Source organism: Plasmodium knowlesi (genome assembly GCF_000006355.2).
Source record: "Plasmodium knowlesi strain H genome assembly, chromosome: 6".
NCBI lineage: Eukaryota > Apicomplexa > Aconoidasida > Haemosporida > Plasmodiidae > Plasmodium > Plasmodium knowlesi.
Genome location: NC_011907.2, coordinates 386691 through 400037, shown reverse-complemented (window position 1 = coordinate 400037; position 13347 = coordinate 386691). Strand labels below are relative to the sequence as shown.

The window sequence follows — 13347 nt, the reverse complement described above, 5'->3', positions numbered from 1 at the left end:
GCGCCAATTTCATTTCCCACTGAGCGTTGTTGTTTATTGCATAACCATTTTGTCGCGTAACTTGTCCATTTTGAGTTGCTTGCGCGGTGAGGAGGCGAAATAGTCGATCCCTTGAATTCGCTATACCCCATTTTGTATGCTCAGTTCTATCCACTCCCTAGTTGGCCCCTTCCCTTCCCGCTTGTTTCCTTTTCATTTCCTTTTTTTTTTTTTTTTTTTTTGTAAATCCCACATTGAACAGTTTTTGTTGACATTTATGGGAGGCCATTTTTACACACACAATAATTCAGTTACATTTACACGTGAGAATTTTTTTTTTTTTTCACTTCATTAACGCGTTGCGCGGAAAAGGAAAAAAAAAAACGCTCAATGTGACATGCACGCAATAATATACGTATATATTACTGGGTACACACATGCACACGCGCGTCGCGTTGAATGTGCGCATTTTTTGTGCTCCTGTCCACCCGCTGCACACGCTGCGTATACATGTGCGCGCGCTTTGCCCTGTTTTTCGGACAGTGGGCGTGTATGTACCAAGTGAGAAGTGACAATAGGAGAAGTGACAATAGGAGAAGTGACAATAGGAGAAGTGACAATAGGAGAAGTACCAAAAGGAAAAGTGTCAAGTGAAGAGGCGTCAAGTGAGGAATTCCCTTCACCATTTCATGCATGTACCCACAGCGGACGCCCCTTTGTTGTCCATTCACGAATACGCGCCCGCGAGCATATTCGCGCGAAATCGTCACGCATATGTGCGAACTCAGGGTGCCAGAAAGCGCAAGCAGTGATAATTAAAAAAAAAAAAAAAAAAAAAAACGCACATATGTGTATGTATATGCGTACACTTCCACAAGGCCAAAAAAAAAAAAAAAAAAAAAAAATTAACACCAATTTGTGTTCCCCCTAGTGCACAAGAACGCGTGACGCACACGTACACGCGCACGCAATTGTATGTACGCACTTTTGCGTGTATTGCGTGTCCGCAGGAGTTACAGCATTTGACCGGGAAGAACAGGCAGGCGATACGAACAAAGCAGGAGCAACGTTTTCGGAGGCAGCGTGTGTTTCTCATTCGCACAGTGGACACAGGAAGGTAAGCAAAAAAAAAAAAAAAAAAAAAAAAAAAAAAAAAAAAAAAAAGGCGCAAATGTGGTGGAAAAATATGCACAGAAAAAGTCCACACGAATAGCGGTTGCCTGTGTGTACGTATATGTGCTACCTTTTCCTGTACGTGAGTGCATGTGTAGATGACAGTTATGAGTGCTCATGTTGAAGTGCTTGAATGGGTGAAATGGCAGAGCATACAAAAAAGGGGAGTCGCAAAGTCTCACAAGCCGTGGCGCACCCCCCCCACAGAAGCGTATAAATATGCACGTGTATTTCAATGCTTCAAGAATAAGGTGTATTTCACGTGCACACTTTTTGCGCGACACTTTTCTCATGTGCATTACCTGCCTTCCGAGCACCCCTTTCCGTGATCAAGAGAGAGAGAAAAAAAAGAGCATTTCAGCCGATTGATTACGTACCCAGTGATCGTTCATCTTCGTATGCACAATTGTGACCCATCGTCCCAAACCGTGTTCCTGAGCGATCGAATGAATTTCTTAAGGATGTGCGTATGCGCGTGTTCGTTCACGTGGTAGAGTACAGCTTGATTATATTTTCGGTGTATGCGCTCTATCGCCTGTTTCGTTGTTGCGTACTTCTTACATGTGCATTTCTCTGCTGAATAATTCTCTGTAAAGTACGCCGCAGTATAACACGTCGCAGTTCTGTGTCCCTCCGACTCATGTTCGTGCGGAACTCATATAATTAGTGTTCACAGCGCGCCCGAACATGCGTCGGAGGGACATACATATATATGCATATATGTGGTATAAAGGCCTACGGACCTGTGGACAACTATCTTTTTACCCTGTAACGCAGACACACACAGAAATGCATAAGTCATTAAAGGAATTAAAGTTATTTAACAGTGATGTTGGTTTGTTTTTCCATTCATTCGTCTGTTCAATCCTTTGAAGTTTATTGAATATATTTTTATATTTATCCACTTTTTTTTTTTTTTTTTTTTTTTTTTTTTTTACGGCATAGTTGCTTTGCTCAGTCACACCTTCCCCGATTGGTCCTCACTTGTGTTGTCTACGCATATGAAGACACACAAAGGATATGCATTCGTTTATATACCTCTTCATACCTACCGCGTTAATTCTTTTTTCTTTATATAATTATATATCCCCATTTGTGCGCGCTGCAAATGGCTTTATTGTTATCATTTATTTTTTTATTTCTGTAGTGTGCATTCTCCGTATATTTTAAATGATTAAAAAGGGGGAGAAAAAAATTTACACGTGTTTTACCTTCACTCATTAAGGCATTAGTTGTGTATTGTGTAAGTGTATGCTCTTTTGATTCGCGCGTGTTACTACCGATGCACCCTTTTTCCTTTGATAAAAGGGATTGTCGTTGACTGAGACCCGCTCCAAATCTAGTTGGTCACTCCAGAAGTGATGCACACGTCTGTACTGCATATTCTGTACATACCCGTGCCCGCTGGCAAGTGTGTCTTCAGAGTAGTCGCCGTTTCCACCACAGTACATGTAGTCTCAGTCGTACGGGTGTATGTCCCATTTTGAATTATATGTCGTCCGTTCACCATTTTTTTTTTTTTTTTTTTTTTTTTTTTTTTTTTTCTTCCCATCCTCATTCGATGTTCTTTTCTCCCCTACTCCTCTCCGTAGCAGAATTAACAGCCTAAATTCTGTGTCCACCAGACGGTCTCTCTATTTTTATTAAACAATACAGATAAAGTTAAAAGGAGTATTCCTTTTACGAAGACCTGTTGCGTTGAAGTCTAATTAATCAGGCCCCAAGGTCCTTCATCAGAGCATCCGTCGTCAGAGTGGCAAAGGAGCTGAAGGCGAAGCGGGACATGTACACACCCGGAACAAAAATTGCGCGTGTACATACATGTGCATTCCTGTTCGCACCTGAATCGGAAAAGCGCTAAACAGATTATGCAAGCGGAACACTTGCACATGCACGAGGACGGTCGAAAGTAAAATAACCGACAAAATGATAAGGAAGTAAATAGTAGAAACTCAGGACTGTAGCGAAAAAATCTTTTCGAAGCATCCAGAATTGGGGAGTCGTCTGTTGATAGACTCGACAGCGACACTCCAGTGAGAAGGACGCAGAGTGAACAGAATAGTAGCGACAGCAGAGGCACAACATTTAGACGTTATTACGACGCCATTTCGACGTCATCGCGACCCCAGCGGGCGCACATGAATTCGTCCATGCAACACAACATGAGTGGCAGCAATCCCGGCGGAAGCGGTGGTAGCAGTGCCAACATGCGTGATGCCATGCATTATAGCGAAATGATGGAGGGGGATAACGCAGGTGGGGTGAAAGGCACAGGGGCACACAACAGTTACATGAACCAAGTAAACAGTAGCAAGAACCTACCCTGTACATCCCCCCCATCTTCTTATATGAACAATTCCAACAACATCAATATGGGTAAGGGTATGCATTTCAATCCTATGTCCAGTGGTGGGGATGGGACAATAAGTATTACGAGTAGTCTACTAAGTAATAATGAACAGAGCATGCAAATGAGGCAATCGATGGGAATGAGTAAAAATTGTGGAGGTGCCTCTACCGGAGGTGCTAATGCATCTGGAGGAGGGATGCACGAGCCATACCAAAAACCCATTTTATCAAACTATAACATGCAAGTTCAGTCATCCATGGGAGGCCATCACCACCACATGGTTAGTGGTAATCAGACAGGTGGCAATGGCACTAACCAGATGGGAGGTAGATACAACAACATGAGTTATCCTATGCAGGACATGAATTCAAATGTTCATATGAACACTGGAAAGGGTCTCCATACAAACGGCGAAATGAAACATAGTAATAAGGATCCCAATTTTTTGGGTACAAATAATATGAAACAGAACACCTTTGTGAATAACATGTATTACCAGAGGAATGACATGATGTTAAGAAATAGCTCCAATAGCTATAATATGCATGGGAACTATTATGGGTATATGAATAATGGCTATTATGGTGGCCCTTCAGCATCCACCAATTGTTTTAAACAGAATGCCAACATGATGAATACCGGTAACGGGGCTAGTAACAGTAGTGGTAGTAGCAACGGTGCGAACTACACGGATAGTTTGAATGCGGGTAATCATGGAGAGGGTGGCCTGAACAGCAAGTTGAGTGGTAAGGGCCCCGGAAGCATGGCCGATAAATCTGCTTCTTTGAAATCTATTCAGGGCGGTAACGCCAGTAGTAGTTGTGGTGGTATGAACGCAAGTCAATTAAATATGGGAAGTAGGCCTCTCAGTGGTAGTGGAATGAACTCCATTGGAGGGAGTAACACCAACGGTAACAACGATAACAGTTACAACAACAGCGCTGGTAACAACAATCTGTGCGCGAAGAGCATGAACAAAGGGACCACCGGTGTTGGTGGCACGGGTGGGATGAATGTCGACTCCACGGGGATGCCGAACAATGTTATGATGCATATGGTTAACAACAACGTTATGATGAATAACAAGGTGATGAGTAGCATGATGATGGGTAATAGTGGTGGTGGTTCAGGGGGGGCGAAGAATGCCATGGGAGGGGCCGGAGGTATGCCCGGTATGAACATGGCAGGTGTAAACATGGGCGGCATGAACATGGGTGGCATGGGTGGTATGGGTAGTATGAGTAATATGGGTAGTATGGGTGGTATGGGAAATATGCATGGTAAAGGAATGAACGGTATGCCAACCCACCGACCCAACAGCGTGATGGAGAAAGCCAATTCTCTGGGTGATGTAAACAACATGAGATACCACCATCCCATAGGGGGAGGAGGCAGTAACATGTACAACAAAATGGGTTTCAACAATTTGAGTGAATACCCTTATGATAATTATGCAACGAACCACATGTCTGCTAAGAGCGAGTGTGGCTCAATGAGCAAAGATAGCAAGGGTGCTCTTGGAGGAAAGAATGGAATGAAGCATGGAAAGGGTAGCAAAAGTATAAAGGACGAACTTTTAGAGAAGGATGATACCATGGGCATGATGAACAGTTCCTCCCTCCTGTGTGATGGCCAAACCACCGGTGGAGGAACATCTACCAGGAAGGGGAAGGCAACTGTAGGTGCAGGTGGTGGAGTAGCGTCTGCCTCTATGGAGCAGTTCAATAGTGGTGGAATGATGAGCAGTGATCAACAATTGGGAGGAGGGATGTATAAGAAGTATAACAAAAATGGAGACAACCAAATTGATGTAAAGGATAAAAAAATGGGGAGCAGTAACAACAACGGAAATGTTGTTAGTGGAGGAGGAGAACCAGGCATAAATACTGGATCAAATCATCCATACAACATGTTCCCAAACTACAATATAAAGTATCCAATGAATGTTGATATGTTTGGAACCATGGGGACGAGCAACCCATATGGCATGTCGAATAAAGGAGGAGGAGGGACTTATCCGAACATGAATTTAATGAATGGGATGAGTGGAACGAATGGAGCAAATGAAATGGCTAGCAGTGGTGGAAATGTTAACACGTCTGGGGGAATTTCTTACGGAGGGATGAACAAAGTTAGTAGCATTAACAACTATAATATGATGAACGCATATGGAGACAATAGGTACAGTAACTTAAAGTCCATGGATCAGATGAAGTCGTACAACGACGGTATGGTTATGGGCGGAGGAGGAGGAGGAACAGGAGGAGGACCAGCCGGAGCAGTAGGGCAACATGGAAGTAGCAACCTAGGCAGTATGATGAGCATGGGTAGTATCGGTAACGTAGGTAACTACAACAGCTTGAACAGCTTCATGCAGAGTAGGAACTACCCTAACGAAATGAGTATGCGTATGATGAACAGTAGAGGTATGATGGGGGTGAACAACCCCGCGAACATGTGTAATAATCAGAGCGGAATGATGATGATGAGTGGTGGAGGAGGTGTTGGTGCAGGTGGAGTAGGAATGCACGCAAATCCAAGTAGTGCCGCCGCCCCAAGGTTTAAAAATGAAGAGGTGGACGAAGACGAGTACGAAGATGAGGATGGACATGATGGATCGGACCTCTATGGAGGTAGTAAATATACGAAGAAAAGTGCATCTGGAAAGCAGACGAACAGAGGCAAAAAATCGGAGACACAAAAGAAAGATAAGAAGAAAAAAAAAAAAAAAAAAAACGCAAATAACTCTCTTGATACAGATGAAGATGAGGACAATGATCTGTACGTTAACACGTATGCGAAAAAATCCCATACGAGGAGCAGTAGTAAGAAATCCCAGATGTATGATCCTGTGGAGGACCGATACAACGAAAAGGCAAAACGTAATGAAAAGAATGATATTTTTGTTTCTCCATATATTGGCGCAGTGGAAGGAAGAACGAACTTGAGGGAGAGGAGGAAGGTGAGAAATTACGCACAGATGGAGAGCTACTTTGAGACAGACGAGGAGGACAAGAAGGTAGATGAGGAAAAAATGCTCCTCAGACAGGAGAAGCAGATCATGGGAGGCATCGACCGAGTGTTGCACCATAGAAGAATCGTCGACTACAAAAATGTGAATAGTATAAAGAACAACCCCTTCCTGTACATCAACAAGAACAAAGGGAATGGTGCGGGGAGCGGGGCAACTGGTAATGGGGCAAATAAGAGTGCCACAGATGGCAATGGGGGAAATAAGAGTGCTACAGATGGCAATGTCGCAGTTGAAGGTGGAGTTGGTGATGGTGCAGTTGGTGAAGGAGCGGTTGGTGAAGGGGTGGTCGGTGAAGGGGTGGTCGGTGAAGGAGTGGTCGGTGAAGGGGTGGTCGGTGAAGGAGCGGATGGGAAGGTTGGCGCAGTGAACGAGCACGAAGACCAAGCGATGGACGACTTTTACGAAGAGGAGGATATCGAAGACATAAGTCAAGTGGAGTTCCTAATCAAGTGGTTGGGCAAGTCGCATATCCACAACTTTTTCTGTACCTATGAATACCTGAGACTTTTCAATGGACTTAAAAAGGTGGACAATTACATAAAGAAAATAAGGCAGTCTTTTCAGAAGAGGAAGTACATGACGGCAGATGAAATAGAGCAAGAGAAAATTTATTCCGAGATTAAAAAGCAAATTGAGATGGATGCAATAAACGCAGAGAGAATAGTATCTCACAGATTGTGTGATGAAACCGGTGAACAATTATTTCTTGTCAAGTGGATGAGTTGTGCTTATGACCAGTGTACAGAGGAGACTAGGCAGACCTTAGTAGATCATGGGTTCACGAAACTTATTGAAGAATATTTTGACAGGGAAAGTAAGATATGTGGATTGAAGGCTTTTTCAAGTGTATGGAACAGGGGTCCTCTAACAGCTACGAAATTCGACCCATACAATGAGACCCCGTTTTATCTGAATGAAAAAAAGTTGAGAGCGTATCAGTTGACGGGTCTTAATTGGATGGTTAGTAGAATGAAACGTAATTTAAGTGTCCTATTGGCAGACGAGATGGGTTTAGGGAAAACTGTTCAGACCATTGCAGTGGTGGGTCATATGCTATATAAAGAAAAATTAATTGGTCCCTATCTTGTAATCGTGCCGCAATCTACTGTTGATAATTGGCTGAATGAGTTTAAGAGTTGGCTTCCCCAGGCCAATGTGGTATGTTACCATGGAAATGCTGTCAGTAGAGAACTTATAAGGACCCACGAATTAAAAAAAGTATATGTGGCTAACAAGGGCTTTAGATACAAATTTGATGTGTGCATTACAACTCCATCCATTTTGAACAGTTTAAGTGATGTGGAATTGTTGAAGAAAATGCCTTGGCAGTTAATGGTGGTTGATGAAGCTCACCAATTGAAAAATCGACAATCGAAGAGGTTCATCGAGTTGAAGCAATTTATGGCGGAGTCCAAGTTGCTTCTTAGTGGTACTCCCCTTCATAACAATTTAGAGGAGTTGTGGACCCTATTGCACTTCCTGAACCCACAACAATACACGCATTATGAAAACTTCCAAAAGAAGTATAACGAAATTGAGAATACTAGTCTGATAGGGGAAGCCAAGCAGAAGCAACTGATGCAGTTGCAACATGAATTGCATGAAGTTATACTACGGAGGGTTAAGAAAGATGTGGAGAAATCATTGCCAAATAAAGTGGAGAGAATTCTTAGAGTAGAGTTATCTCCTATCCAGATTGAATTTTACAAGAATATTTTAACAAAAAATTATGAACAGCTAGCCAAAGCATCTGGTGGAGCGAAAAACTCTCTTCAAAATATCTGCATGGAATTGAAGAAGGTATGCAACCATCCCTTTTTGTGTTGTGAACCTGTGGACAAGGATGAGTATAAGGAACGATTGGTTTATTCAAGTGGAAAGATCTGTCTCTTGGAAAAGCTACTAATTAGATTGAAGGAGAGAGGAAATCGTGTGCTCATTTTTTCCCAAATGGTAAAGATGCTTAATATTCTAAGTGAGTATTTAACCTTACGAGGATTCAAGCACCAAAGGTTGGATGGAACTATGTCTAAGGAAATGAGAAAGAAAGCAATGAACCATTTTAACAGTAAAAATTCGGATGATTTTGTGTTCCTTTTATCTACTAAAGCTGGTGGTTTGGGTATTAACCTAACGTCTGCGGATACCGTTATTATTTACGATTCGGATTGGAACCCACAGAATGATTTACAAGCAGGGGCCAGGGCACATCGTATTGGACAAACGAAAACGGTGCAGATATATAGACTGGTTACCAAGGACTCCATTGAACAAACCATCCTAGAAAGAGCCAAAGTGAAAATGGTTCTAGATACACTTGTTGTCCAGGGATTGAATAAGAAGCAGAATGATAACGTTAACTACATCGGTGGAGAAGGAGGAAATACATCCAACGGGTTCACCCGGGAAGAGTTGTCCAAAATTTTAAAATTCGGTGCTCAGAAATTGTGGGAGAAAAATAGCTCTAAATATTCGCCTCAAAAAATGGATGAAGAAAAAGCAGTTATTAAAGGAGTAGATGTGGATTTGGATAAAATATTGGAAGAAGCAGAAGCACATGAAAATGCTAATAATGCAAATAAGGATTTGAACTCCGAATTTAATAGTCTTCATAATTCGAATAATCTGTTTGCCAGTGGTAATAGTCTATTTGGAAGTGGAACCCCAGGCTCACCATCGGGAGGAGGAACCGTAGGATCAGGAGGAATAGCAGATGACCTACTGAGCTCCTACAACAACATCACCGAATTCAAGTACGAACCACCAGCGAACTTGAAAAGTAACATTTATAATGATTCCACTAAGGCAGATGATTTAGAGGAAGAAGAAGGGAATGACAAAGATTTCTGGGACCGAACTATCCCCCTAGAGGAGAGACTGAAGTTGAAAAGGATGAAGGAGGAGGAACTGCTAGTTCATGGACCAAGAAAAACCAGAACCCGGGACCATAGACACAACTTGTACGTAGAATCTGCCAATACACAAACGATGAATGACGAGGATGACGATAGTGAGGAGTACACGGTAAAATATCATGATAAAAACAAAAATTTGAAAAAAAAAAGAAAGAGAAGAACCTCTACGCATATAACGGAGAAGGACAAGTTCCGACTCTACAGATCCCTTATGAAATTTGGAAATCCTTACCTACGTCTAGACGATATTCGAGTAGATTCTAAACTAACCAAAGTGGATCAAAATGTTATACTCACAGAACTAAATATTATTGTAGATACGTGCAAAGAAATTGTAGAAAGGGTTGCCAAGGAGAACTCCTTGAAGGTAAACGAAGAGAATGCAATGGCGGCAAGGGATGGAATTGAGGGAGCAGGCGTAGTAGATGCTGCAGGGGGAGTGGTGGATGAGGAGGAAGAGGAAGAAGAAAGGGCGGTTAAACGAATGAAGGATGAAGCTGACATTAAACTATTGAAGGAGGAGGAAAATAATAACACCACAACCACCACTGATAGCAACCATTTGACAGTCGGCTCGTGTGATGACTCCAGTGGGAAGAAGTTGGAAGAAGGAGCAGATGATGCGGGCGTTGTAGCCGATCATGGTGCTGATAGTGTGCAGTCTGATGAGGGGAAAAAGACGCCACGTGGAATGAAGGAAAACAAATCCTCCTTTAAAGGTGGCTCGGCTGATGCTGTTGGCGGTGATGGAGAAGAGGATGCAGTGGCAGAAGCAGAAGCGGAGGATGGAAACGCCCAAGGAGCAGGAGCATCAGCGGGAGGAGGTTTATTTTCAAAATTCCTGAACTTGGTGAAGGGCCAGGGTGGCGAAGAGAAAGTCGAAGAGACGAAGGAAGAAATGAAGAAGGAAGGAAAGGAGGTGGAGGAACTGAACGGAAAGGAAAATGATAACAACTCCAATGAGGAAAGCGATGGAAATAATAAGACCAAGGGCACGGAACGAACAAGGAAGGTAGACGCCTACACCTTTTACATTGGCACGAACAGAGCAAACGCCCTGGACCTATGTCAGCGCCTGCAATTATTTAAGAGTCTGCACGAATTTGTGAAGGAGCAGAATGGCGGAAACGAGTACAGCTTCCGCCTTCCCCTAAGAGCTAACAGCAGCGCCATTACCGATGTTGCCTCCGGTGTTGTGGAGGATGGGAAGAAGAGTCACCTATTAGAGGAGAAAAATGAATCAGGTGGTGAGGTGAAGGCGGAGATGAAGGTAGAAATGAAGGAAGAAGTGAAAGCAGAAATGAAAGCAGAAGAAGGAGAAGTAAAGGTAGAACCTGTCGGCAATGCTCTGAGTGAGGCGCCCACAGAAACGAAGGATGAAATGAACGATTACCTAAAGTTGAAATTGCCCGACTACATATTTAACCACTTGAGAGACCTCGCAACGAAGGATGTGAAGGCGTGGTCAAAGGAAGACGATGAAAATTTAATCAAAGGAGTGTACGTTTATGGGTTTGGATCGGTAAACGAGATTTGTGCAGATGTGAACCTAAATCTAAGTCATATAAAAAATGTGAAATGTGATAAAGTAAAGGTGAGGTGTGTGCGTATTTTGAAAATGATTGACGAATTTCACTGCAACGTTAAGGATGACACGACTAGTAGGAAACGTAGAAGGGTGCGCAATAGGAGTAGGAACAATGAAGTGACTAAGGGGGTCGAAGGGAAAGGCGTAGGTACCAGTGGAGGAGCAACCAATTACAAGAAGGTGAAACAGGAGGAGGAAGAAGCCGGAGAGGGTGACGCAGTGACCGAATCCACTGGGGGAGCAGCAAGCCTGGCCAAGGGTAGCAATGGAAGTAATCATAGGCAAAGCTACTACAGCAGAAGGAGCAGCGAAAGGGTGAAAGCCATCTACATGAATGATGAGAAGGAGGAAGGAGTGGTTACGAAGAAGAGAGCTATTTATCCATCGGGAGGATCCTTAAAAAGGGGAGAAAAGGTAGAAAAAGTAGAACACATCAATGGGGCGGAAAGTACTCCTCAGAATGAGAGAAGGAAAGGTGGCACAAGGTCAGGGTCAGTAGCCAAAGGGGAAAGGAGTGCCAATCAAAACAACAACAACAGTAGTAGTAGTGTGGGAATTTTAGGAAGCATGGTAAGCGTTGGGAGTATGGGAAGCTTGGGCAGCAATACCCTTAATAGCAGGAAGAGCAAGAACCACCCAAGGGGTGGGGAGGGTTCAGAATGTGGGTCGTCGAACGAGAACAAAAGCTTTGTAAGTAAAGAAGATGGAGAGCAGGGCGTCAAAGGTATTATGGGTTCCGCAGAGATAGGAGAGGGCAGCATGACACGCAGGAGAAGCAACAGAAGTATTAGTGTTAAGAAGTACAACACTGCCGATAATGAAGGAGGGAAAATGACACGAAGGAAGAGCTCCCGAGTGAGGAGGGGAAGGAATGATGTATCATCATCTCCACTTTCCGCAGGGAAAGACAATGCACTTGCGTCAAATGAAGGAGAGTACTTTGACAGTTATGCAGACCTGAGCATTGATCCGGAGGGAGGAGCAGGAGGAGAAATAGGGACGCTAGAGGTAGAGGATGAGATGGATGGCCAAGTAAATGAGCAGATGGATGAGCAGTTGGATGAGCAGTTGGATGAGCAGATGGATGAACAAATGGATGGCGAGCAAAGAAAGAGAGAAAAGAAACATTCAAAAAAAAAAAAAAAAAAAAAAAAATTATCGGATGATGAAGTATTGCATAAAATTAGAAGCTGCAATTTGAAGGAAATGAATCAACATAGCATGAACAAGCTAGCCAAAAAGTATGTCAAGAAGCACAAGAAGTTGCTAAGGGTGGTAAAAAAAATCACACAGTTGGGGGAACAAGATATCCTCCACCTCCAGGAGCAAGAGCAGACGGCGGGAGAGGCAGCCGACCAAGGTAGTAGTAGTAGTGCGACTCGTACTTCCGCACTGGATAAATGGAAGTCTCCGGAAATTAAAGAGAAAATTAATGAGTTCATCCTTTTTATTGGTAACCATATTAGGAAGATAGGCGATGTGTGTCCAGACAAGGAGTGCGGAGAAATTTTGAGCAGATCCGGTTGGGAGTATGTTTCTAAATTCCTAGGGGAGACGAGCGAGAGCCTACAGGAGAAGTATGCGGAAGGGCAACGTGAATGGCAGGCGAAGGAGTCGAGTCAGTTAGAACAATCGAAGGACAATGAGGATGGTGTAAATTGCCAAGGATCCATCACAGAAGATGACCTCGTGGCTTTCTTTTTCTCCAAAAGGATTTCGAACATGTGTCGCCTACAAGGGGTAGAAGAAGCAGAAGAGGAAGACGAAGACGATGAGGACGATGATGAACACTCACATGAGCAGTTACATGGGCAGTCACACGACCAACCAAGGAGGGGAAGATCAATGACAAATATCAATTTTGAATTGGAATAAAAACCAACACACTACATACACTCTTAGTGAAAAAAACGAGGAGGAACAACAACAAAATATCACTGGAGAGAACGATTATAATTGCTCAAATGACTGGAATGAAAATTGTGATGAGGATGGACAATCTTGAAAACTCACAAACGAGCAAGTGCACTGAGCATATTATTTTTTTTTTTTTTTTGCCTCCCCTGATATAGAGAAATTTCATTTGGCGATGCTCTGAAACAGTAGGTGAAATATGTTGTCCAAGAGGCAGAGGAAAATTCGACCCGAAATGGATAGATATGCTTCACATGTGGAGGAACACAGAAAATAAAATTTCCCCCTCCACCGTCAGTTTCCATGAAAGTAGTGTTTTCACACTCTCCAGGGGAAAGCATTCCCGGCGTCGCTTCTTTGCAGCGCTTGTATATTTTCCCGCGTGTTGGCCACA

The 13347-nt window shown here is 43.2% G+C and overlaps 1 protein-coding gene across 1 annotated transcript; it reads left to right on the top strand.

Annotated features, from left to right (window-relative positions):
• Positions 1 to 3290: 3290 nt before the first annotated feature.
• On the top strand, positions 3291 to 12914 carry PKNH_0608400 (SNF2 helicase, putative; the record flags this gene model as incomplete). The annotated part of the gene is made up of 1 exon (XM_002261720.1): positions 3291 to 12914. The coding sequence occupies one exon, from the start codon at positions 3291 to 3293 to the stop codon at positions 12912 to 12914; it is 9624 nt and encodes a 3207-aa protein (XP_002261756.1).
• Between the last annotated feature and the right edge of the window lie 433 nt (positions 12915 to 13347).